We start from the raw sequence: 27,711 nt of genomic DNA on the forward strand, positions 1-27,711 counted from the left end.
CAAGAAAATATCAAACCATTTCAGTTTCCAGTTCAGCTATATTCGGGACAACAAAGAAATAATGTGTCCAAATTATGTAATACAATAACTCTCTGACTTAGCGGAATTAGTAGAGGTTGTGGTACCAGAAGCTGTCTGCATGGTTCAGTTTTTGTTCTAAATGGATCACTTTTATCATAACATTTTCAAAAAAAGTTTCGAAATAATATTAGCAATTTCGCTTCGGCTGGATCAATTTAATGAAATTTTAGTTAAAATTTTCAGTGAATTGTTTTTTTCGATGAATTTTCATGGAACTGGTGAATCTAGTCTTATTATTTTCCTAATGCATTACTTTTTTTTTTTTTTTTTAATCACACCTCCAAAAGGCTGCAGTTGTTCATACATAGCGTAAAAACCATCTTCTAGAGAAGGCCGCATGCGGAACTTTTTTTTTTTTTGAAGCCAATTCAGTTCTCCAAGCAGTGGAGTATTACCCTGGAAATGAACATGAATGCCACTGATTATAATCAGAAAATTAATATTTTATTGAGAGATAGGTCAACCTACAGTGTGATCAGCAGGGATCCAACAAAAAAGTCCAATCAATAAATTAAATAAATTATTGGACGATGTACAAACTCGGGATGCCAACTATTGTTGAGAGGTTATGAATTTATAATGTCCATCCACTTCATCACTATGGTACTTCAAGTCCACAAGGATGGCAACCCATTATGCCCAATAGCGGGACTGTATTGGCTCTCCTACTTACTATCTTGCAAAACATCTTTCTTGTGATCTTCAGAATCTCACTGGCCACACTAGCTCTAGAATTCAGAAAGAAAATTAAAGATCTATATGTCAAAGAAGGAGATTATGGTCTTGCTTAATGTAGTCTCCCTATTCGCCAACATTCCACTACAACAGACTTTTCCGTTTTTGCTCTGATTTCTCAGAATAGATTGTTAGCTTTTTTTTTGCATGGTGGAATAAGTTGTTCAAACAAATTGAAGTAACAGCAATACTGTCTCACCAGCTTACTATCTCATTAGCTGACTATTTTATGGAGCAACTCGAAAATCAACTCTTTCACACTATTTTTACTCAACCTCATATATGGCTGTGTTTTATTAACATACTTGTAGTCTGGTCCCACTTGGAGTCAGAATTACTTCAGTTCCCAGAGAAAATAAACTCTTTCTACTCCTGTATCAAGTTCACTATTGAATGTGAATCCAACAACCCTCTACCCTCTAGAGGTTATTATGAGTTTTCAGTTTATCATAAACCAACCTTTACTGGCAGATACATTCACACATCCTCACACCATCATTCATCAGAGAAGATAGGTATTATAAAGAGACTTATACATAGAGCTCATACAATCTGCTCTTCTGATTCTCTTTTGTGAGATGAACTGAATAAAATTCAAAGTCATCTAATGTTTACTGTATACAACAAAACTACTTTCAAAATATTATTGATAATTATCATCCATCTACCAGAATACAATTCAATGTGAAAAGAATTTAAATATCCTACCTTAAAGTAATCTTAGAACAAATAACATGGATTCTTCACAAAATCTACACCTCTTCTTCAAACTAGCTCAGAAATGGTCTTTCTTCCTACTAACTACAAAGGATACATTACCACCTCTTTCCTTACCAGGTGTCTCTATCTGGTATCCTACTTATATCATTCTTGCTATTTTGGACAGACTGGCCATTCTGCCTTCATTAGAATTGAAGACATGAAGACACTATTACATTTTTCATAGTGAAGAATTTATGGAGATACAACACACGTTAGAATAATTACTTTACTTAACATTAAGCAAGTAACAATTGACGTTTTGACCTCTGTATTGAGATCATCATCATCAGGAAAACATACATATGTAACAGATACAAGCTACATGATGCTACACTATACAAAAGTAAGATGAATCTAAATGTTTGTTAATCATTTATCCTAGCCTGACCTCTGGTGGAAAAAAAAAAAAAAAACCTACATTAAACAATTTCTGAAGTCCTCTCATATTGAGAGTCTCCATGTCTGGGTTTTTTTCAGTAGCCTCAAAAACATTTTATATTGCTTTTATGATATTTATGTTTTATATTCTTTCTGAAGTGTTCCATTTAATTTTGCTTAGCTACTTTTCCACATTTCATTTTCTTTTATTTGTAAGGAATTTGTAATAGGATTTCTACTTTTTCAGGTCTGGTTTTTTTAACATCTTGATTCCATCATGAAGTTAAGATTTTTTATCTTTATTCAACAGATTTTTCTTATTTCTTGTGTGTTCTTCACAGGAACTTATCTTAATGCTGGAACTGTTAGTAGTGACTAATCCATACAAAATAAAAAACAATTCAGCAGATACTTATTATTATGCTTGTACTAATCAACAGTAATGATGAAAAAACATGGTGAAAGAATCATGGTATATCTGATTTTGTTTAGTACTTTGATGTAGAATTTAGCACCATTATTTACCTTATTACATTTCATGTGAATTAATATCTAATGTCAATTTATGGCATGCTGCTTAAATACTGTAAAAAGTTCTGGAGATATCAATTTTTAATGGGGGATTATTAAATCTTAAAATGATCTTTGAGAACTTGTGAAGTTTTACAAGTTTAAAAAACTTACATCCATGGGACAGACAGAGGAGTCTGTCTGTCCCATGGATGTAAGGTTAACAATACTTCACATATTGAAGAGAATAATAATTATTGCACTTTACAAATTTTTAATACTATTTAGGTAATCTCATTTTCTAGTTAGGAAAAATGTGAATGACATTCAGCATGCATAAATACCCTGCTGATGATTATCCTGGAATGATGATTTTGTCGAAGCTTGAAATGATGTATGCAATGGTCGACGTGGACTGGCATGAAGACTATTCAAAGGAAATCTGAAAGAATATTATACTTTTGTTTATACATTCACAAATTACTTTAATCTACTTAAGCAATAACAAAAAAAAAAAAAAGAAGTTAAAAGCAGGAGATAAAGAAGAAACAGACTTACATCCATGGTACAGATGAATAATTCTGGCTATCGACATGACTAGAAGTAACCCTAGAAAAAGTGTTTAGATATGTAATAAAATTCATTATAGACCAAACTGAAGAAATATTCTGCAAAAAACAATTACTAAAAAAAAAAAAATGAAATAAAATAAAATAAACATTAATAGTACAAAATTGTGGTATCTTAAATAATAAAATGACAAAATAATTACTTATTTGCATCTGCTTGTGGTTAATGGGAAAAAAAAAAATATCTGCATAACATTATTTCATATTTATCAAAAAAAAAAAAAAAATTGTAGATGTTCAAAATACTTCAATTCAATTCCAGAATTAAGATTTTTCAGGTCAGTCTATTTCTAACTAAAACTAGTTAAATTACACTATATACAGAAAAAATATGAGCAGATAATTATATATGAAATCATACCATCATCCTGCACAGCAAAGAAGCAAATCATGGACCATAAGAAATAAGAATATGCCACTTCAAGTGATTAAGAGAAAGGAACAAATAAGAAATGCAATACAATACATGAAGATCTAATGATCTGATTCTGATGAAATCAGGCACTAGTTATAAGAACATCAGGCTAGGAATGGCAAACATCAATTAATTACCATCAAGTTCAAAACTACAAAGGTGTAAAAACTAAAACTCACTCTCATGTACATAAAACAACTCAAGCAAAAAAAAAAAAAAAAAAAAAAATAGTTAGCATATATTTTAAAGAATAATGGAATTAAAGTAGCCTTCACATAATTAAAAAAAAGTGTCTTTTATTCTTAGCTACTCTAAACCTATTAGTGCACAGATGAGCAAGCTAAGAGTATAAATTTTATTGTGTATGTGGTATTTGCAATTTCCTCTATCTTTTTGTAATTTTGTTCTTCCAAGAAAAATATCCAGAATAGATGGCAAAGGAAGGCATCTATGATATCAGAAGGGAAAACATTTTATAAGAGTGTTAAGGTGTCATTCAAGGAAATATTGGTAAACAGTGATGTGATATGAAAATTAACCAATAATCTACAGTATATTATTTAAACTTAGATTTTCAATAGAAGATTTAAAATGGATAGTTTTTTTTATATATAACCAGTGGAGGGGGGATAAGGAGGGTTTGATAGCTGTCTTGATAATTTGTAGCATGAGAAATCCGTGGCATCTACTATAGCTTTTTTGAGAGAAAGAATTCGGTTTATGGATTTTTGGTAACCCATATATCTGGGAACTGAAGGATTTGAGTGTTTTTGTGATGTCAGGAAGCTAGAAGATACTTTTTCAAGGAGGCTTTTTACATCTTGTAGGATGTAAGTAGATGTTACTTATATCCATGGCATCTACTATAGGTTTTTGAGAGGGAGAATTCAGTTTATGGATTTTTGGTAACCCATATATCTGGGAACTGAAGGGTTTGAGTGTTTATGTGATGTCAGGAGTCCAGAAGATACTTTTTTAAGTAGGCTGTTTAATTTTTTTAACCTGTGTTTTAGTGGGATCATAATCTTGTAGGATATAAGTAGATGGTCTCAGAGACCATCTACTTACATCCCATCTACAAGCGTAAAGGGGATGCACAAGCCTGTAAGAATTACAGAGGAATAAAGTTGATGTCCCACACAATGAAAATCCTAGAGAGGGTTCTTGATGGAAGACCGAGGAAGGAGGTGGAGAGTGCAAAGGAGCAATTTGGCTTTATGCCTGGGCGATCAATGATAGTGCTATCTTTGGGTTATGGCAGATGATGGAAAAGTTTTGAGAGAAGCAATGAGAGCTACATCTGATATTTATTGATCTGGAGAAAGTGTATGATAGCGTGCCAAGGCAAGAAGTCTGGAGGTGTCTGAGGGAGAAGAAAGTACCAGAGAAATATGTCAGGCTGGTGCAGGGGTTGTACAGAAATGTGAAGACAAGAGTTTGGACCTGCCTGGGAGAGACAAAAAGTTTTCCAGTGACAGTTGGCTTGCATCAAGGGTCAGCATTAAGTCCGTTCCTGTTTAATATTGTGATGGAGATGGTGATGGAGGAGGTGAGAGAAGATGTGCCTTGGACTATGTTGTATGCAGAATCAAGAGAAGAAGTGGTAGCTAAACTGGAAAGTTGGAGGAAAGTACCGGAAAAGAGAGAGGTATGAGACTAAGCAGAAGTAAGACAGAGTATATGTTGCAAAGTGGATGGCAGCCAGAAGACAGATCTGGAGCTGGAAGGAAATGTCACCAGGAAGGTTAGTGACTTTAGATACTTGGATTCAACAATGAAAGAGGACGGTGAGGCTGAGAAGGAAGTGGGATGCAGGATACAAGCAGGATGGAGGAAATGCTATGCGATAAGAAGGCGCCGATCAATCTAAAAGGCAAAATCTACAGGACAGTAGTGAAACCAGCTATGACGTATGCTATGGAAATTGTGGCCCTAAGGAAAAATAACATCAGCAGGATGGAGGTAGCAGAGATGAGAATGCTTAGGTGGATGTGCGGCATGACCAGAAAAGATCATCTGAGAAATTACTATGTAAGGGAAATGGTGAAAGTTACAAACTTAGAAGCAAAGATACAGGAGGCAAGGTTGAGATGGCTTGGTCATGTGATGAGGAGAGAGGAAGAGTATATGGGAAGAAAGGTCATGCAGATGGATGTGCAGGGAGAGGCGAAAGCAGCCAAGGAGAAAGCTCCTGCTTGTTGTTGCTTCATCACTATCGTTGCAACTTCGTTTCAAGATTTCAACTTTGTTTCAATTGCTTGACTCTTTTTCTGTGATTCTTCACTAGTTTTTTTTAATTGGGCATGTAGGGACCATGTTGCACAAAATATCATGAAATATTTAAAGATAAATATACATATAGCATATTTTTCAAACACAAAATCAACAGAGGAACTGTTGAAGTCAGGTGCCAACTGCTGAGGGAGGTTGCCGCTTAATGCGCTGTTGCCACTCCATTGTTGCTAAATAAAAACCTTTTTACTTTACACTCGCTTGCATCTTGTTCGAAAGTATAGTCAAAAATGTTATTTATTCCATTATGGGATCACGGACATATCTTCGAAAGGATGTAAGTTGAGGGATGACTGTATAAGTATCGTATGGCTAAATTTTGTACTTTATATGTGTGCATATTGTTACTTTTATGTTTATAGTATTTTTTGTTTATATTTATGAATAACTGACTGATCTGTTATCTTTACTTTTCTTTTTTTATTCACTATTACCAATTTGTTTATGAACTGAAGTGATGATATGAATCAGCAAACTAAATCTACATTGTCTCCCATGAAATTAATCTGAACATCATTAGATTATGGAAAACAAATAATAAAAAAAAAAAATCTGCAAATCCCAAGATTCATTGGTAATTGGATTAAAAAAACAATCCCTCTCTCAAAAACATCTTCAAACCACCATCTTCTGATTTTTCTTGGATCAAAATTTGGATATAGAATAGCAATGAGATTATTTGATTGAGAAGATGGCAGTACGATTTTATGATCTGATATGTGAATGCAGTGTCATATAAATGGACAATGTTTTTTTGTTTTTTTTGAAGTGCCTCCATAGCGCAATTGGAAGAACGACGGTACGTTGTGCCCTTCAATTGGAAAAGGCCTAAGTTCGAGTCTTGTCATGATGGGAGGAATCTTTATATGGACTTTTTCAATTGAAGGTGAGTTAGCCGATATTATACAGAGGTAGCAGGGTTTTTTCTCACAGAAACTCAGGTTTTCATCCCGCACAGACAAATCAGCCCTTCAGAACACACAATTTATAGACAAAAAATACTAGCTGTGGTGGTGGTGGGCAGTAGATGGTGCTGATGTAGATGATTGGTAGGAGAGGTCTGGTGTAGTGGTGGAGACGAAGAGTTGTACAATAGGTGTCCTCCCATGATGAGTCTTCGGACTCCTTGGAGGTGTCACGAATAATAATAATAAGTCTGCCTTTTATCGTATAATTACCTACTTCTGTTAATCACTTCACTGTGATTACAGAGTTATTAATGGATTAACTGCAACAGAGCAACCTTTGTGTTCAGCAGACTTCAAGTAAGCTCTCTTACTTGAAATTTCCTTCATTATTCTTCAATATTTAAACTTTTTGCTGTACAATTTATTTATTGTGTTTATTCCCAAGGACAGATTTCACACCTATTTCATATAGGTGAAAATAAAATAAATAATTATGTTGAAATATAAAAATAACAATAATTATTATTAAGTAACATCCATAGAACCAGTTATTATGGGATAGATTTTACTCAGATTTGGTATTTGAAACCTTTATAAGTTTGTTGAATTTCCAATTTTCAGTTCAACCATATTTAGTGCTACAAAAGGATAACATGTCGAAATTATGTCATAATAACTTTTTGAACTGTGCAGACATATGAAATTGATTGCACAGTTCGGTTTTAGTTACAACACTCACTTTTATTGGAAAATTTTCAGAAAGAAGTTTTGAAATGATAATAATAATTCCATTTGGGGGGGGGGATGAAATTTAGAGAAATTTTGTAATTAAGATCTAAATTAAAAATTACCAGTTTTGATTTCAATCTGACCATTACTGTTGGGAAAAAATTACGCAGAACAAAATTTTTTGTCTAGAGATAAATCACCATCTAAACAATGAAGTAGCCGGTGAATTACAAAATAATGTTCTAAAATACAGCAAAATAATTATTACAAGTCTTGATGACCACAATTTACATGTTATATGCCATCTTGGTAATGTTAGGTATTGTTACCAAAAACGTTTAAACAATATTTTACAAGAAAATTATTCTTTTGATGAATAATGAAAGAAATTCATTGAAAAATTATTAGCAAATTGTTTTTGATTAATTGCTTTTGCAACAATTCATCACTTTTGTGATGAATTGTCATTTGGTAAACTGCCTTTTGATTGACTGATTTCGATGAATTTTCAGGGAACATTTTCAGGGGGAACAGAGAGAATGGAGGGGGTATACTGCAGAGGACAGCAGATGAGCTGCAGCCAAAAAGAGTAGGAAGACAGAGATGAAAAGGACAAAAGAAACAGTTGTTGCTGCAATAGGCTGGGGGGGGGGAGATGTGTAAAGGAAAACGGGGAAGATATACATTAGCAAATTAGCATGAGAGTGCAGACTGAGTAATTATTAATGAACTTAAACTTGGGAGACATATACTGGAAAGGGGGGGGGGAAGCAAAGGAAAGTATGGGAAGAAAGAAATGGAATTTAATCACCTAGGAAGAGATAACTGATTGGAAGAACATGTAGATAAGGGAATTCACGGTTTGAGGATACTAGATTTGACAGCATCAGAGGATTTGTCCATAACCAAGGTAATCACACTGCCTTCAACTGGAGAGAGAGTGATCTGTCATGCAGTCAGGGAGGCTGCAAATAAGTGGAATTTTCCATTAACAAGGAGTATATATATGGACCTTCAGAGCAGGTGATTATGACAGACTTAGGAGTAGCTCGAAGCAGTGCCATGACCTATAAGAATGAAAGATGGTCAAGGGGAGTCTGAAGGAAGCAATTTCAGACTGTTTACCCAAAATTAGGAGGATAAATCAGGTAGAGTAGTATCATTAAGCAGGAGATGCAAAAAATACTGTGGAGGTATATAAGGGGAAAGGTGAATAGCAAGTTTAAGCAGCAAAACAAGAAGGGTGATCAGCATGGTAAGGAAGGCAAAATCATATGACAGGAAATTAGTCAAGTGGGCCAAAGGAAAAACCCAAAGAGTTCTTATATTATGTAGTGAGTAAAAGGAAGAATGACTATCTGCTGATGGCAAAGTGACAGAAGCAAATGATATGGTTGTTACTGAGGTGACCACTGTGCGAGAATATATCATCCAGGTGAGGAAACTGCAGCAACAGATGTGACAGGAACTGATGAAAGAGGTTGATGCAATTATCTGTTAACATCATGTATGTAACATAGTGCACAGTACTACTATCACTACATAGGATGAAGAGATAGGGATGCGAGAGAAAGAAGTTCTAGAGCTGTTGCATAACTTGGATAAGAATTTGGCAATAAGGACAGATGGAATATCAGCACATATGATGACAGAATGTTCAATATAACTGGCCAGGTTCTTGACATGTTTGTATAATCTGAGTCTCAGGTCAGGAAAGATCCAACCAGAATGGAAAGAATGTATAATGATCCCATTGCACAAGGGTGGTGCAAAGACTTAAGTGTCTTTGCATACATCTATTACGGAATGACTATGAAGATTTTAGAGAAGTTGGTAAGAGCTTGCATACAGAAATGGATTGACAAACAAGTTTTGTGGAACAGCATGGGTTTACTAAGGGGAAGTCGTGTCTGAGCAATTGCTCATATTTTATAATAATGTTAGAGCAGATTTGGATATACCACGATACTCTTAGACTTTGCTAAGGCACTTGATAGTATACCACATGAAAGGCTATTGCATGAAATAGAGAATATGGATTGGAATATAAACTACTTGGTTGGATAAGTGAATGGCTGATTGACAAGTATCAAAGAGTGATATAGGGGAATGTGAATCTGCCAGGTTTTGAGTGGTGTGCCTTAGGGATCAATGCACAGACTATGTAAAAAAAAAAAACTGACATATACTGGCCAATATATACACAAAAACTCCTACCAACACAAAAAAAAAAACTAAGGGTCATCAATACACTTGAAAACAGGGCTTTGAAGATTTGCTCCAACGAACAAGCACTTAAAGATGAATTAAAAGTTATCAGCAATACCTTCCTAAAAAATGGTTACAGCCAAAATACTATCAACAAAATTCTGTACAAGACCTCACTTAAAAACAAAAATAAACAAGACTACAATAAAACTGTAACCATTCCATATATTAAAGGGATATCAGGCAAAATAAACAGAATATTACAAAAATACAACTTTAAAGCAACCTTTAAACCTCCTGCAAAATTAAAGAATTTACTCAACACATCCAAGGAGCCACCCCCTCCCCCCCACTGGCCCACCCTGGGGTATACCGTATTCATTACACTTGTAATTTGCCGCATATAGGCAAACATAAACGACACATTAAATATAATAACTATGGTCGTCAAGCTGGTCTTTTTGATCATGCCCTGAACTGGAAAATAGAATTGACTGGAAAAGTACTTGTTGTTTACATCACAACAAAACATGATATGAACATAACATATGAAAGACACATATTCTACCCACTTAACCTTTCTCCCTAAGAGTTAATTTTAAATAGAAGCATAGGTAATCCAGGATCCTAAATCTAACATAACAATGGTCATGTTAAGTTAGGACATCATTTTCACTGTAACAAAACTATCTATATGAAAAAATGTTTCTCTGATGTTGTCTTAAATAGAATATACATTTGATGTAGTTAATTTATTTTATTTCATTTATTTATTATAATTTTATTTTATTTTCACCCAGAGGAGTACATACACAAGTCAGTAGAATAACCGATGTTCAAATCATTGTCTCTTCAACATACTATGCAAAATGTAATTTAGGTTGTCTCTGTATATAAATGTGTATACTCTAGATGATGACCATAATATGAAGGTCAAAACGTCGGGAAATTAAAATAATTATTTATAACACGGTTGTAGAGCCCATAATTTGTGTAAAATGAAAATTATACATCATTTTTTCAGTGATTTGCAGATTACTTGAAATTTCATATTTATACAAAGCAGCTATTAGTAATTAATGTTACCATCACATCAGACTTACCACTTGCTTTTAGAAGTTACTGCAGGATTGCTAGGAACATCAAATCGGAGTTGCTTTGAGCTTATTTCTTCTGTTATGAAGGAGATAAAAAAAAAGATCCATATGTATATATACACACACACACACACACACACACACACAAACAACCTTTATTTTTAATGAAATATGTTTTTATAATTTCTAGATAACTTATTATGTAAAAGAAAAAAATACTGATAAAGAATAGAAGCAGCTTCATTATGATTACATTTTATATCAAATAATATTTTAACTGATATAGGATTAATTTTAAAATCAGAAGTATCATGTCATTAATCTCAATAGTGATTTTCCCCAAATAATTCAGCCAAATATTAGTAAGGATAATAAAAAACAAAACAATATATAAACATGGAGATAGAAGAAAGTTGATATTGAAGATACATAATCAAATATCAGGATTTGAAACTTGCAAATCTTCCTTCATGTATATGACAAATTCAAAAATGTAGAACTATGGGCGTCTTTTTACTTCTAGAGAAACAACTGTACCTTACAAATGATTTGAATTTAAAGCCTTACAATCTTTCAGATTGAACAGCCATCTCCTACAAAAGCTGACAAAAGTAGTCATGGTTACTACTGATTATAACAGTACATGAGAGAACTACTTACCAAGAGAGCCAAAATCTAAAAACCTGTGGAAACTTCTGACGATAGGGAATGGAATACACTGAAAGTTTATGTGCAGTATATATGCCACATAGAGATCCTTTCTTGACCATTTTAAATTTTAACCTCTATTAGTTTTGTGTGAATTGTAGAAACTTCTTCAGGAGGGTGAAATAAAACAGTAAATTGATATTACATTTACAAAGTTTTGTACCATGCAAGCTAATAGTATCAGTAATACAGAATGAATGAAACAGACTAAAAATGTTGCTTGCACTCAATTCATGTCGTATCACGATGGCTTCTAGTGTGATGTGCATAATTGTCTAAGACAAGTGATTCAAGGTTTCTGATGAAACCTTATTAAGGTTCGTATCTTGTTTCTTCTTGTATTGAGGAGGATGTTTTTACAGTCATAGCAACCTTTTGAATATTCAAACAAGAAATTAATCAATGTAGATGATTTCTGTAAGCAGCCATAGTAGGTGATGATATTTCTCTGTCGTTATGTACTGATAGATTAATGCTTTCCTATTTCTCAGGAAAGATGCACATGTCATTTCTATTTCTTCTGACTGGCCTGTGTGTCCCAAATAGTCAATTCTTTGTGAACAACTGATTTTGTACACTCCCATTCATGGGAGTGTACAAAATCAGTTTTTTTTTTTTAGGGTGTGTTAAGAAGTTCCACAAAGTCTTGTAATTGTTTTGCTGAGCTAGGCCATATGACTACATCACCTACATACCATAATCAAATTTTAGGTCATAATCTGCAGTCCTTAGAGCCTGTTTTTCAAATGACTTCATAAATCTGCCAGTGAACAGAAGATGTTCTACTTAAGGAGTGTATAAGTCTAATTAGGTTTCAGTAATCCCAAATCAATGACCAAGCCTACTCTCTTCATTAGAATAAGCAACTTGTTTACCTAGAAAACTATCAAACTATATAAAAAATCTCTTCAAACAAAGCTTCTTTAATTTCTCTAGCCAATAAGAGCAAACTAAGGGAAAAATCCAAAAAACTGTTGGTTGAGAAAGAAAAGCATGTCAAGCACTTAACCCACAAAAAGAGAGCAACCAATGTATCTTAACATGTGCTTACAAATTCAGAACTTAATATCTCATCCAAAGATTTCAACTTTGCCTTACATCAACCTTGGAATCAATCTCCAAGGTTGATACCATTGCAAATTAACATGGCATAGATATCAAAGAAATTATCAAAAGATGACACAGATTTAATCAGCATTAAAACAGCAGTCATACTTCTCAAAACCAAACAGCTGTACAGAAATATCTTACAAAACCTTACAAACCTGTGTCACCCAACTTTGACCTTCTTTGCTTGAAAATATTTCTTTCCCCACTCAGTCAAACTCATTTGCTATCTCTATCCCTCCCCCAATGCAACCAACCATTCTGAGCTCTTTAATTTCCTCTTCTTAAAAATTGATTTTCTCCAATCCCATTTTCTGAACAGTGAAATTATCCTCCTAGGAGATTTTAATGCCCACAAGACCAGCTGGCTTTCCTCTTCCACTTGTACAGATCTTGCAGGCAGAGATGCTGAAACATTTGCCATCACTAACGACCTTACACAACTTGTTCAGATGCTAATCAGAATACCAGATAACCCAAACCACTCCTCAAACACCCTAGATATCTTTCTCACCAATGATCCCACCAATACACTATGAAAGTGGTGAAGCCCCCCCCCCATGCAATTCTGACCACAATCTAGCGCTTGTACCCCCCCCCCCTGCACACGCATGCAACAATGCATGCTTACACAGACACTTCCACACAAATGCATGCTTACACAGACACTTCCACACAAGAGTAGTTTGGCATTATAATGGTACCAAGTGGGACAGCTTCTGCAACTTCTATGCCACATTCCCATGTTTGGACTATTGCTTCTGGCCTTCCAGCCCAAAGTAATCCTCACTGGCATGGAAACATACATTCCACACACACTACTCTGAACTGGCATTCCCTAACTAAACCCTGGTTTTCCAAAAGATGTGCCAAGGCTGTACAGATGAAACACCAGACATACTGTTACCGGCTGAAATCAAGAACCCCATCCTTCTTTAAAGCTTATACCGAAGTCCAGAAAATAGATGAAAAAAAAAACAAAAACAACAACAACAACAACAACCAATGCTTCTAAAACAGAGTTCAAAAGAGCAAAAAAGCAGGAAACTAGCAGCCTGTCTAAACGGCAGCTGGGCCTTTTGGTCTCTCACCAAAGCAATCGGCTGAAACTTCTGTCCAACACTATTCCCAACTATTCTCACCCTTATCATACCCAGATGGCTCTACTGCATCAACACCCACAGAAAAAGCCAATTTTCTGGCTTCACACTTTGCTTCCAATGCATGCATAACTGATGATGGTAATTGTCCCCCAACCATTCCAAACACCCAACATACAATGCTCCCTATATCCTTTTGCCAGGATGAGATCAGAAAAATACTGTCCATATTAGACACAAAAAAAGTCTCCTGACCCTGATTGGCATTTCCCCCAATTGTCCTGAAAGCTTGTGTACCAGAACTGACTCCTTACCTCAGTCCTGTCCTATGTCGCTTATATACTCTCTTACTCCACTGGAATCTATCTTACAAACTGGAAATTGGCCTATATTGAACCCATTCCCAAGAAGGGTGACAAGTCACTGCTGTCCAACTATGCCTTTTCTCACTTACATCAGTCTTGTCTAAAGTAACGAAAAAAATCATCAATTCCCAAACTCCTACACTACCTCGAAAACACCCATCTAATAAACGACTGCCAGTATGGATTCTGTCACTGCCGATCAACAGGAGATCTGCTCACATATGTCACCCATCTCTGGACAAATGCCATGGAAAAGTTTGGCGAATCTCAAGTGGTTGCACTTGATATCTCCAAACCTTTTGACTGAGTCTGGCACAAAGGCTTACCAAGCAAACTACCATCATTTGGTCTGTCCCAGGACTTTGCCAGCTTTCTGTCTGGACGCACTGAGTGTGATGGTGGATGGTTCCCTATCCTCTCACCATTCAACTAATGCTGGGGGTTCCACAAGATTCTGTCCTCTCACCAACCTTCTTCCTACTATATATATCAATGACCTACTTCAGTTGACGCCCAACCCAATACACAGTTTTGCAGATGACAGCACATTACACTCCTCGCTTTAATTTGATAAACCCTACCCTACACAACTCACCTCAACCTACAGAGCAACAACCACCACCACCACCCTCAATTCCAATCTCCATGCCATCCTCCAATGGGGTATGGATAACCTCATCAATTTTAGTGCTAATAAAACCCAGTTGTGTCCTATTTCCCATAAAAAAGAACAATTTTTTCCCAGTATTCTTTTTGACGATACCCAAATTTCCAGACAGTTTTGAGATTTCTTTTCTTGGAATTACCTTAACATCAAACCTCTCCTGGCATAAACATATCACAACTATTGCATCCTCAGCTTCAAAAAAACTAGGATTTCTCTTTCGCTCAAGATGTTACTTCACTCCTGAACAGCTGTTAGCATTATACAAATCACAAATCTGCCCAGCTATCGAATAATGCTCCCACACATGGGGTGGGACCCTAAAAGCTCCCTCAAAATGCTTGACTCAACACAGAAGAGAGCAATTAGACTTATTAATGACCCATCTCTTACCAACTCCCCCCCACTTTCATGCAGACGTTTGGTTTCTGCAATATGTATATTCTACAAATATTTCCATGGAAATGCTCATCTGAAATAACATCAATAATTCCTTCACTCAGTACTAAGTTCATTGGAACACGTGCAACTGCTGCTCAACATCCCTTCAGAGTGCACCTAGAAACAAACAGAAGTTTTCTTTTCCTCCTCCTTCATTCCTGCAACTGCTGTATTGTGGAAACAGTTTCCCTCCTGTTGTGTTTCCCAAGGAATACAATTTACAGTCATTTAAGTCAAATGTAAATAAGTTACTCCTTTCCCAACCCACTACCCATACATGTTACTGATGTACTATTGGATGATCAACCAACCTCTTGTGTATGGGCACAACATACAAAAAAATGTATTACACAGTCTATATTTAAGTTGTAAGTCAGCACTTATAAATGAAGGAACTACAGAAAATGGTCTGATGTTAAATCAGGGGTAAGATAAGGATGCACATTATCTCCACTCCTATCATCATCTATATGGATCATATTATGAAAGTAAGTGGCATTAGGTTCAATATTAGAATTGAATGTGTCAAACTTAATTCTTTGCATTATGCAGATTTCCAGAATATTGTAATTAAATTGAATAAGCTGTAAAAATTTTGGCATGAAATCAGCAAAATAATAATAATAGGTATGAACATAGAAAACTACAGCTGCATTATGAATGAAGATCTTAGAACAAGCAAAATATTTCAGCACAGTTTTTAGTGAAGATGGCAAGTTAAATCTGGAAATACACAATAGAATAAGGCAAAGTTGGTATGGTGGGTAGCCAGCTGTATAAATAAGGCAGAAATTGGCCAAAACACCAAACCAGCAGTATACAATACAGTGTTCAAACCAGTTTTAAGTTATGATTCTGAGAGCTGGGTTAGAAATAAAGCACTTGATAACTAGAGACCACAGATATGAGAATTCTGAGAAAAATTAAGGAAGTGAGCTGGTGGAATGAATTACAGAATCATATTAAAAATGAAGATATTAGAAAGGAACTTGATATTGTTTTCACTCAAGAATATATCAGCAGAACTAATCTAAGGTGTTTTATAGCCACTTAAATTGAACAGGTTGGGGAAGGTTACTAAAACAGGTGTTTAATTCCAAGATGACAGGAAAGAAATCCAGAGGAAGACCATGGTCTAGGCGGATTGATTCAGTTAGATATGACAATACTGGAGTGTTCAAAGTAACAGACTGATTTGGAGGAAAACTGTTGATAGGTGATTGATAATAATGTAAACTTAATTGTGGTGAGGTTATAGTAACCTAAACACCCATTGTGGGTACATCTCAGGAAATTGATGATGATGATAAATACTGAAACTTTCAGTCTTAGATAATCTGTAGTTTAGTAGCTGTTTGTTTAAATTCCAGTACGCAGACTACATTATTTGAAGGATAAACTGCTTTATTTAGAATAAAAAACTCATTTCATAACTCATCAGGAGAAAGGTTTTACATTAACTGATCAAGAAACCAGAAAATATAAAGACACAACATTATGAACTTCAACACTATAAAAGAATGAAAACTAGTCACATCAAACAACGTGCATGTAGCAGAAAGTAAATTAGTTAATGCTGTCACATTCTGTGGTGTAGAGTATGTCATAGTCTGAGGATGCAAAGTTTTAATAAATGAAGACCAAACTTCTTAGTGCAGAGCATTTCTGAGGCTTCCTTGAATTTTCTTACAAAACAACTGTGATCAATGTAGGACATCTCTGTTTTTTGCCATAGTACCTAGGTGACTAGATTGGTCATATGAAAGACTAATCCTGGTCTTTTTCCTAGTTTACTTTCAAAACATGTGTTCTGGCAAGCAGATCTCTCACTCTCTCGAACATCCTGTCTGGCCAACATAGCAAATGCTGCAAGAACAGTGAAGTTTATAGACTCCAGATGTAAAAACTGGAAATCTTGGAAAGCAGAATGCAAGTCACGTTATAACTGTTGATTCTTGTAGACAGGCTTATACGTTGGTTATGCATTATTAAAACACTTAAGGAATTGAACAACGTAGTTAAGGATATAAATTAAATTATACTTTAATAAATATTTTCCGATATTTCGGCACCATCACATTGCCATTTTCTAAAGGAACTTACAAAAAAAGGCACGTGCACGTAGGCTACAAACACAGTAACTGGGAATGAAGAGATGAAGCTATTGTTCTCCTAAAAGTCCTGATGGTGCCCTCTAGTGGGCTAAGTAGGTGTTCTTGGCCGTTGGGCTGAAGGTCTGCTGATGTAAGCCTCCCAAATTTGGGGCAGTCGCATACAACCAAATTTGTTGAGGTTTGGAGAATTTCTTAGGGCTGAGGCTGATTCCATAAATAGTCTTTCGAATTTGTATTTGCTACTGTAGCTTTCTTCCACCGTATTCTGTGGCGTGTATCCGGAGCATGCTCTGCAAGACCAGAATGGCTGTACTTGTGAAACCGGATGTAGTTCTTGTGTTCAGAAATTCTGATATTTGCTGTCCTGCCTGTTTGGCCAGTTTACAACTGCAAGGGACCTGGTATACACCAGGTAGGTCTAGGGGAAGTGGTTGGTCTTTAGTGGAGCGGATAAGGGATGCCAATTTTCTGTAAGGTTTGTAACAGGCGGTCAGGTCATGCTTTTTTAAGATTTTGGTAATCTTTTCCGAGGTGCCTTGGATGTAGGGAATGGTGATGGATTTAGAGTAATCCTTGTTGTGGAGGGGGGAGAGGGGATCTGTGGTTTGTAGGTTCTAATATTTTTTGGATTTTTTTTGGGGGGGTAGCCATTGGCTGAGAAAGTGTTGAGGATGTGATTTAGTTCAGTGTTTAGGGCCAAGTCGTTTGAACAGATTAGTTTAGCCCTGTTGTATAGTGTTTTCACTACTCCATATTGTTGTGAGGGGGGGGGGGATTATTGGTGAATGTATCTGCCTGTATGGGTGGGATTTCTGTAAATTGAGAAAACCAAGGTTCCATTAGGCTGGCGGGTGACTAGTGTGTCTAGGAAAGGGAGGCTGTTGTTTTCCTCTTTTTCCAGAGTGAATTTGATTCTGGGGTGTTGGTTGTTTAAGTGTGTTAAGAAGGAGAGAAGTGTTTCAGAGCCATGTGGCCAAATAGCGAACACATCATCAACGTAGCGAAGTCATATGGTTGGTTTTTGTGGGGCAGAGGCTAAGGCTTTTTCTTCAAAGGTCTCCATAATTTCTTTATGGAGACCTTTGAAGAATGATGGCATTAGTGGCAATGTCACATTAAAAATGAAGATATTAGGAAACAACTTGAACTTGTTGGCATCCAGAAATGTGTTAGCAGATCTAAACTCATGTTTAGATATGCTAACAGAATGGGAGAGGAAAGATTAGCAAAACAAGTGTTCACTGCCAGACTGGCAGGAAAAAGACCCAGAAGAAGACCAAGAAGACATTAATATAATATCTGCTAATGTTGGAGTCTTGACAGGTAAAAGGTTGATTGGGAGGAAAATTGTAGATAGGAAGTTAGTAATGATGTAAGTTTTTCATGTAGTACTATCATATCCTATCATATCCTATACAACCCTTGAGGATACATGTCAGGAATTTAATGATGATGATAATAATAATAAAAGACAGAATTTTGTTGGACAGAGATATTGTGATTAATAAAAAATGTATGCATTTATCTGCCATAGCAGTGTATGATGACTATACCAACTGTACATTTTTAAAATATGAATAAAAATAGCTTGTTATTATTTACTAATGATTAAGTTCTGAAAATATATTGTAGTTTATTAAGTGAGATTCACCTTTGGATAATACGTAAACATCCTCTGGTCTTCCAACATCCAGTTCTTCATCTTCTAATAATGTTTCAGAGTTTTCTTTAAAATAGTATATGAATATATATATTGTAATGAAACATAATTTAGCATACATACAAGAAAATGTATACCGATACTACTGATATTGCACAAAGAGAAAAATATATATAAAAAAAAATCGACATACTCAAAATACCAGTAATGTTTTGAAATTTACTTTAAAATAGTATATAAATATATATCTCAATAAAACATGATTTTATTATGTGTCCATGGACAAACATATTAGCCCTACTGGTGAAATAATATCAAACCAAGCATAGTGACAGTACTCAAAATGTTGTTCTCATTATTTAATGTAGAAATGCCTTTGGAAGACATCTGGCAGCGATAACATGCTGTAGTTGTAAAGTAAGGAGAGGTTAAAATTCTGTCTAGAATTTGAAGAACCTTTATAAGGACTTATACCAGTCTTATATGTGGGACAGGGATTTTCCCTCTAAAAACTCAGGTATTTTCTGTCCCTTCAAAATAAATATATAATGGCCAAAATAAACCACACATTCAGATATAGCAAATTATGGAGGCATGAAGAATTTACTGCATTATAAATACTAAAATTAGGTTTATAAGAAACACAACAATTAACTTCCTATTAACAATTAACTTTGACACAACAGGTAAATAGATCTAATATGTGAAAGAAAGATGAGATCTGGTGGGGTATACAAATTTTCAAGTGAATAGTTAAAACAATACACATTTTTAAAAGAGCATACTGAGGATAGAAGTTAATCCATACAACAATAGATATATCTAATGTGCTCAGATACTGCTGGTGCTGACTTGCCTCTCTCATTCAATTTCTCTTTTAGTATTTTAATTATCTTGACTTGAGTCATATAGGTTAAAAAAACCCGCATATATTTAACTATATATGTAAATATGTTTATATATTTACAGTGAAAATATATTTAAAAAAAGCAAAATGTTTTTTATTTGTTATTCTGTTCTTTAGAATTATTCACTTACAATGGTCATGAGATCACTGTAAATTATCTATTTACAACAAAAATTTACATAAGTTGCTTTCCAGTTTGTAATTTTTTTATCATGACGTCATCTATGTATGTTTTTATTTTTCATTGTATTTTCCTGCTGCAACTTCATTTCAGCAATCCTGATGAATATTTATAGCAGTCAAGAATCCTACTGCATTAATTCCAGAAAGAGTTGGCTCTATTTCAAGCAGTGAGTAGAGTTTCTATCATTAAAATGTAAATATCCTTTATTGTATCTATCAGGTTGATGTCGGTATACAGATGGTCCTGTGGCTGTGAAGGTGGCTAGATTATGCGGAGACCACTACAGAACTTATCAGGAATGCAGAAAATTGACCACTGTACAACCTCACCTTACTGTATGCATTCCATAACCAGGAATACTTTTGGATGATAAATGAATGAGGCGGGACAGGCAATATGGGAATTAGTCAAAAAAAATTATTAAATCATAAACAAATTTCTGATATGCATTGCACACCATAATACGTTTGGATTATTAATAGCTTCATTAATAGCGACAATTTTCTTCTATATTAATTTGTTATCTGTCATGATTCCAATATGACTGATCACATTTAACATATATAACAAGATCATGCTCCCTCCCTGCCATTCACACTGTATATGCAAGCAGGTTTAAGCATGCTTATTCAATTGAAATAAATGGTGTTATGGAGAGTATGCATTTTGGGGTAAAAAGATTATCAGAAGTATACCACATTGGTGGAGCCGTACTCCAGAAAATTGATGAAGCCAGTGACTCCGGAGTGTTGGTGGATAGGGAGTTGAAGCTTAGGAAGGCACATAACAAAAGTGACTAACTCAGCTCATCAGATCACTTGATTACTAAAGAATACTTTGATGAGCAGAGCCATGCAGGTTATTGTTCCTCTTTATCGAGCCTTGATAAGACCCCATCTTGACTACTGCACAGATCTGAGTGCCAGGGTTTCTTGGTGATGGGGAGGAGAGGATCCAGAGGCAAGTGACCAAGATGACAGCTGGTCTATGGAATGAACCGTACAAGAACAGGTTGAAGATTTGTAGGTTACAGAAATTGGTTGATAGGCAGAAAAGGGGGTGATATGATTGAGGCATTCAAATTACTGAGGGATTTTTACAAGATTAATTCAGAGGAAATTTTTCAAAATAGGTCCGGTGGTGGGAACAATCCATGGAAACTGAGCAAGAGTGTTAGAACTAATTTTTTTTACATGGAGAGTGGTGAACAAGTGAAATAAGCTGCCAGAGTCTGTTGTGGGTGCCATGACTGTGAATGAGTTCAAAGCAAAGAATGATAGATACTGTGCGAATGCTGTATAGTTCTTAACATGATGGTTAGGGTCTCCCTCGATGAGTCTAAGGACTCCTTGGAGTAGCCAGTAATAATAATAATAAAAACATATAGGACTCTTCTAAATACTAAGATGCTTTATTCAGGTACTAAGGATCAGAGAAAGCATGGGAAGTGGGGGGATCAGCTATAGTATTAGAAATTAAACATGAGGAAAAACTTTTTTGAACAGAAGCTATTTATAATTAAAATGATCAACATAACCAAATTCCTGGTGTATAACCCTAAGGGGGGGGATGCACAAGATATTATGATAGCACTACATGAGAAGTTTACATCATACTAACTTCCTAACAACATTTCTGTCTATATTAATCTTATTGGTCAGGACTCCCATACTGTCAGATATTATACATTGGTTTTCTTACTGTATCAATTCCCCAGATCTGGGTCTTACTCTGGATCTTTACCTGCCATACAGGCAAGCAAAAACACTTATTCTGTTAATTCCCCCCCCCCCCCTTTGGTTTGATTTTTTATCATGCAAAGACATCAAGGAGCATACTGTGCCAGGACACAGATCACAACAGAACATATGGTAATTGGTTAGCAGGACAATCACAAACATCCATGCCCTTGGTGAGATTCAAACTCATGGCCTCTTGGCTGAAGAGCAGATATGCTAACCACTCGGCAAGCCAGGCCGTCTCCCATTTGGTTTAAGTGACCTTACCATTAGGTTAGCTATGCTTACACTATCTTGAATAGCAAAAACATCAAATTCCTTCCAATATTCTAAGTTTTAACATGATATTGCTGCATCTTGTCTCAAGACTGTCTTATACATAGTTACTGTTCTAATTTCTCTCTTATTCCATATTAAATTGGCCATCTTCACTAAATGTGCCTAAATAGCTAAAATGTTTTAGTTCTATACCTAGACTAGCCATAAATACTGTTACAACTTGAACAAGGCATAAACCTCTAATCATTTACAGCTTTCAGCATATATCCATGATAATGTATATATAGTAGAACTCAATGTTTGAAATGTTCCCCTTTTGTCTTCACAAACACCCAAAGTTTGTGAGGCCACATATCGATGATGGCATGCACAACATCCAACGGAAATGCTGCCACTGCTCACTCCAAATCCACCTTCAGGGTGGTGATGCTGGATGACATTTCTTGCAGGCCAAGCTTTTGGTCTTTGACCACAATTTGAAGTCCAACAGATTCAGAATGGGACTTCCAGATGGCCAATCAGATGATATATAGTCAAGCACATTAGTCTCCAACCACTTGTGGTTGCGTGGTCCTCGTCTTGTGTGCAGGGGCTGAGTCTGGTTGGAAGGTTACCATGAAACAAGGTGTTGTTCAGACACCATACTACAGGTTCCAGCATGGTGTCTCGATACACTTGGGCAGAGTTTTGACCTTTTTCTAGAAATTCAACTTGGATATCCTCCTGATACATCACCACCCACCAAATCATCACTGATGTGGGTGATGACCTCTCTGAATCCTGGGTGCTACTATGGCACGTAATGAGTGACCACCTGGGGCATATACCCAACCATTTTAGCAGTTAAACGAGTCTTCAATGGCGAAAATCTTCTCATTTGTGAAGCTTCTGCATCTCTTGTTCATGTACTGCTAGAATAACGCCTTTGATTTTATCACCCTCTTCCGCATAACATTGTGGTGTTAGGAAGTGTCCAGTAGAATGACGATATGTTCTCACTCCAAGGTCATCAGTCAGTACATGCAACATAATTATCTGCAAAATGCTAATCTCTCACAACGTCATTTTCTGCGTTCTCATAGGATTATGGTGTAGGCATGCCTTCACGGTCCTCACAAGCTGCTCTGTTCTAACACAGCATAATCAATCTGCTCTTTGGCAGTCAGATATGCCTTCTGCATTCTTATAATGGTTAATAGTTCAATACACAAACATCCTACTGATCCTGAGTGTTTTTAGCATGCTAAAAATTACAACTACAAGGTAATCATAATCTCCACACTGCATGTTAACCCATACAGCTAGATAGCTCTCTCTAGTGATGTCTAAATGAATGTTGGCCATGGGCATCCACAGAGGAGGAGGAGGAGGAGGAGGAGGAGGGGGGGGGCTCCCCCATCTCCCAGGATCGAGTAAAAAATTCCACAAATTATAATCATAAAAGTGATCGAGATATATAACCTTACACCCTCGACCATGGGACGCTTTGTCCATCTTAAAATTTTTATTATGGGTTGGCCGGTTCTGGCCCTCGGCAGGGTAACCATAGAACACGTGTTTCATCTATTGCAGCAATAAAACATGTGTTCCTGCTTTTGGTTCATTTTTTTTCTGATTTGTGAAAAAAATGTTCATTACTGTTGTGAACAGTGACCAGTTAATTTGCCCTCTGTGTCTAGTGAGTTACTGCGTGAAGTGTGAATTGTAAATTTATGGTGAAACAAATTTAAAAAGAAAATACATTTTTAAAAGGTAAGTGTATGTAATTATATAATCTTCTTGTGAAAAAAAAAACACCCAAAAAATTAAATAATGAAATAAAAATTTACTGATGTAATTATTTTTATCCAAGCTTTGCTCTCCAATGGAAAGCAAATAAAATATTTTGTGGATGCCCATGGTCTTCGGATACACAAGTTTATCCGATTCCTGGAAATTGATTCATGGTTGTGTTATTCAAAATTAAAAAAAAGTTTCATTTATAAAAACTCCTTTTATAAAATATAACGAGTTTAACCAAGCCACCAGAAATCACATGTCATCTCAATGGCACAAAGAAGCTGCTATTGATGCACAGAATTTCATAACAATCCACAAACATCCAGAAAAAGCTATAATTTGTCAAACTGATAAATCAATACAAAAAACTATAGAGTCTGACAGAATTAAATTGGGTTCTATTTTATCAGCCATTGTATTTCGTGCCACATGATTTGTCATTATGGGGGGGGGGGGAGTGATTCTGGAAATTTACATGATTTATTTCAATTTCGGATCGAAGCGGGAGACTTAATTTTAAAAGATCATTTGATGAAAGCTCCTGCAAATGGCCAGTACACTTCTGTAAGAACTGAACACAAACTAACAGAACTTTGTGAAATAGAAATACAAGAAAGCATTGTATCTGCTGCAAATAAATCAATTGGATTTTCAGTGTTAGCTGACAAAGCCACAGATATTGCTAGGGTAGAGCAGCTTTCACTTGGCATTATGTTTGTTGACAAAAATAAAAATATAAGGGAAGAATTTTTAGGATTTACAAAACTCTATGATATGGAGTTATTTTTTAAAATTATTTATTATTAATAATTTATTCATTTATTTCAATTAATTATTTTTATTTAACTAATTAAATAAAAATTTATTGATGTACCTCTCTAAGCTTTGGCCCCCCCCCCCCCCCCCAGAAAAATTTCTGTGGATGCCCATGATGTTGGCTGCACACTAACGGAAGTGGGCTCGCACAATTCTGTGGACAGTGCAGCGGTGTGCAGAAGTTCTAAGTATTTATGGCAAGACTATTCCATTCAGGATGCCGTTGATGTTTTCACTCCAACCTATTCTCAATCTTTCCACCTATTTTCAAAGTCTTTTTACTACTGATTTTCATGCTATTTCTTACAGTTATCTGTTATCTATTACTTACGAAATCCTGCAGACTCGTACTGAATTTATTTAGGAGTATAAAATCATCAGTGTAAAATAAAGAATTCAAATTAACATTTTCTATTTAGATATCAAGTTTAATGCTGCTTTCTTCATAATGTGATCCATATAAATAACAATAGAGATAATGAGCACCGTTGTCTCACACCTGATTTAACATCAAATCATCCTGTACCTCCTTCAATTCTCACTGCTAACTTACAACTCATATATAGACTATATATTGCTCAATATAATGTACAATTTACACTATATAATGGTGGTGTTTTGAAATAGCTTTTCACTTGATACCTTGTCATATGGCTTTTTCAGATATACAAAATGAAACAGAGGTCTCTGTTATATTTACATGATTTTTCATGTATTTGTTTTAAAGTGAAAATATGATCCAGGCAACCTCTATCTGGCTTAAACCCAGATTTTTATTTTTCTACTCCAAGTATCTTTTCCACAATTTTTAAAATTTTTTCTCTCAACAATACTTGCATGAGACCTATACAAAACACTCAGTAGGAAAATTATTATTATTAAGAGAAAGACCTCCAAGGAGTCAGGAACTCATCAAGGGAGACCATACTATTTGCACCGGTTGTCATATTGAATTTATTCATACTACGTGTGCGCGTGCACACACTCACATGCCATTCAACGGCAATCCATTCCAATCATGCACTACTCTATGAGAGAAAAATATAGCCCTAACCCCTTCTTGACAGCATTCATTCTCAACTTTCTTGGATGCCAACGGATCTTTTTCCCAGCCTCCATAAAATTAAAAATCTCATCTACTTAAATTCTGTATAACCCTTTCAGAAGTTTGTAAGTCTCAATCATATCACCCTCTTTCTCCTGTTTACTAGTGTCTGCAGCCTACAAATTCTCAATCTGTATTTCACAATCCTAGAGCCTCCATAGCTCAGTTGGTATAGATGAAACCCTTTGGTCAGAAAGACCTGGGTTCCATTTCCATCTTTATCTGGTCTCATTCGACTAAAGGTGAGTTAAATGGTCTCAAATAGAGATAGAGGGTTTTTTTTCACTCGTAAACTCGGATTTTCTGTTTCTCAGAACAGGCATACCAGCCCATGAACACATCGAATCTACATTCATGAAATGCATACTTAGAATTCCTCATTGGAGGGCTCAACTTGTACTAAGGGACAGTTGAGGAAAATTGGGGGGACCCCCACACAAAAACAACAACATTTCACAATTCTGATATCATTTTTGACACTCTCCTTTGCACACTCTCTCTCCACTGTATCAGAATTATAATGGACACCAGGAGACCAGACCAGCATGCAATAGCCCAAGTGATGTCTTATCAAGGTCTTGTAAAGAGACAAAAATGACTTCCTTATCACTACATGTCAAGGTTTGTTTCTGCACTGCTATTATTCTCTAAGTTGTATTTGCAATTTTTAATATATGACCCTTGAACTTCAACTTCCCATCTACTAAAACTCCAAGATCCCAAGCTTGATCAGTTTCTTCAAGCATGATCCCATCAATATAATACGACATTGGATATCTAATCACACCGAAGTGCATTGAAACGACAGCCATTTTCACATACCCACAATTCCAGCCTATTCAAATAATTCTGCAAGTACTGCATATCAGCATCACCCTGATTACCCTACCTATCTTTGAATCATCATCAGCAAATAGCTGTGTGTCACATCTCAATTACTTCCCAATGTCATTAATGTACAGACTGAATAACAATGGATCAAGGACAAATCCTTGAGGCACTCCAATGGTTACCTTGAATCTTCCAGATTCATCCCATGATTAGATATCCAATGTCGTACTATATTGGTGGGATTATGCTTGAAGAAACTGATCAGGCTAGCGATCCTGGAGTGTTAGTAGATAGCAAGTTGAAGTTCAGGGGACATGTAGCAAAGATTGCAAATACAACACAAAAAATAACTGCAATGCTGAAAAGAACTTTCACATGTTTAAGATAAGGATGTCATTTGTCCTCTTTACAAGGCCTTGATAAGACCTCATTTGGCCTATTGTGCACAAGTCTGGTCTCCTGGTTTCCATTGTGATTTTGATACAGTGGAGAGGGTGAAAAGGGGTGTTAAAAATGAAATCTGCTGTTTCTGCTGTGATTCTGATATACTGGATAAAAATGATATCAAGATTGTGGCATACTGGTTATGAAGACAGAGCGAGAATTTGTAGACTGCAAACACTAGCAAAAAGGAGAAAGAGGAGTGATATGATTGAGACATAAACTTCTGAAAGGGTTATACAAGATTACAGCTAGCGGAATTTTTCATTTTATGGTGGGTGGAAAAAAGGACAAGAGGGCATCCTTGGAAGCTGAGAATGAATGCAGCTAAGAAGGGGCGAGGGGTAGATTTTTTCTCTCGTAGAGTGGTGCATGATTGGAATGGATTGGCACTGGATGTTGTGTGTGCAAGCAGCATGAATGAATTCAAGAACAATTATGATTGCTGGCTGGTGTGTGTAGTATGTGACATTTCCTTGATGAGTACCTGACTCCCTGGAGGTTTCTCTTAATAATAATAATGTCCATTCCCATCATTAACAAGTTCGCTGCCACGCTACTTCGGCATAGTTTGTTCCCGTACGCCAAACAATTTCACTTCTTCAAGGTCAGTACTGGTAATCTCGTTGCCGGCGGTAAGCGTCATACGAGTATACTCATAGCTGGCTTGAGGGGCTCATATACGAACTACGAGTATACACAGTTTTGCTGCTAGCCCTACATGCCA

The 27,711-nt window shown here is 35.8% G+C and overlaps 1 protein-coding gene across 3 annotated transcripts in view; it reads right to left on the bottom strand.

The window, feature by feature from the left end:
- Nucleotides 1–27,711, bottom strand: part of Elys (AT hook containing transcription factor 1 homolog) — a 509,801-nt gene that overhangs the window by 69,689 nt on the left and 412,401 nt on the right. For all 3 annotated transcript variants that reach the window (XM_090402410.1, XM_090402411.1, XM_090402409.1), the window contains exons 28-31: nucleotides 18,895–18,969; nucleotides 10,751–10,820; nucleotides 3,025–3,075; nucleotides 2,811–2,908 (exon numbers count right to left, since the gene is read on the bottom strand). In XM_090402410.1, coding sequence (XP_090258536.1) covers nucleotides 2,811–2,908; nucleotides 3,025–3,075; nucleotides 10,751–10,820; nucleotides 18,895–18,969 — 294 coding nt within the window. The remainder of the gene's footprint in view (nucleotides 1–2,810; nucleotides 2,909–3,024; nucleotides 3,076–10,750; nucleotides 10,821–18,894; nucleotides 18,970–27,711) is intronic.

The sequence above is a fragment of the Typopeltis vanoorti genome, chromosome 13 (assembly GCF_054136105.1).
Source record: "Typopeltis vanoorti isolate ZY-2024b chromosome 13, IOZ_Tvanoo_1.0, whole genome shotgun sequence".
NCBI classification, from domain to species: Eukaryota; Metazoa; Arthropoda; class Arachnida; order Uropygi; family Thelyphonidae; genus Typopeltis; species Typopeltis vanoorti.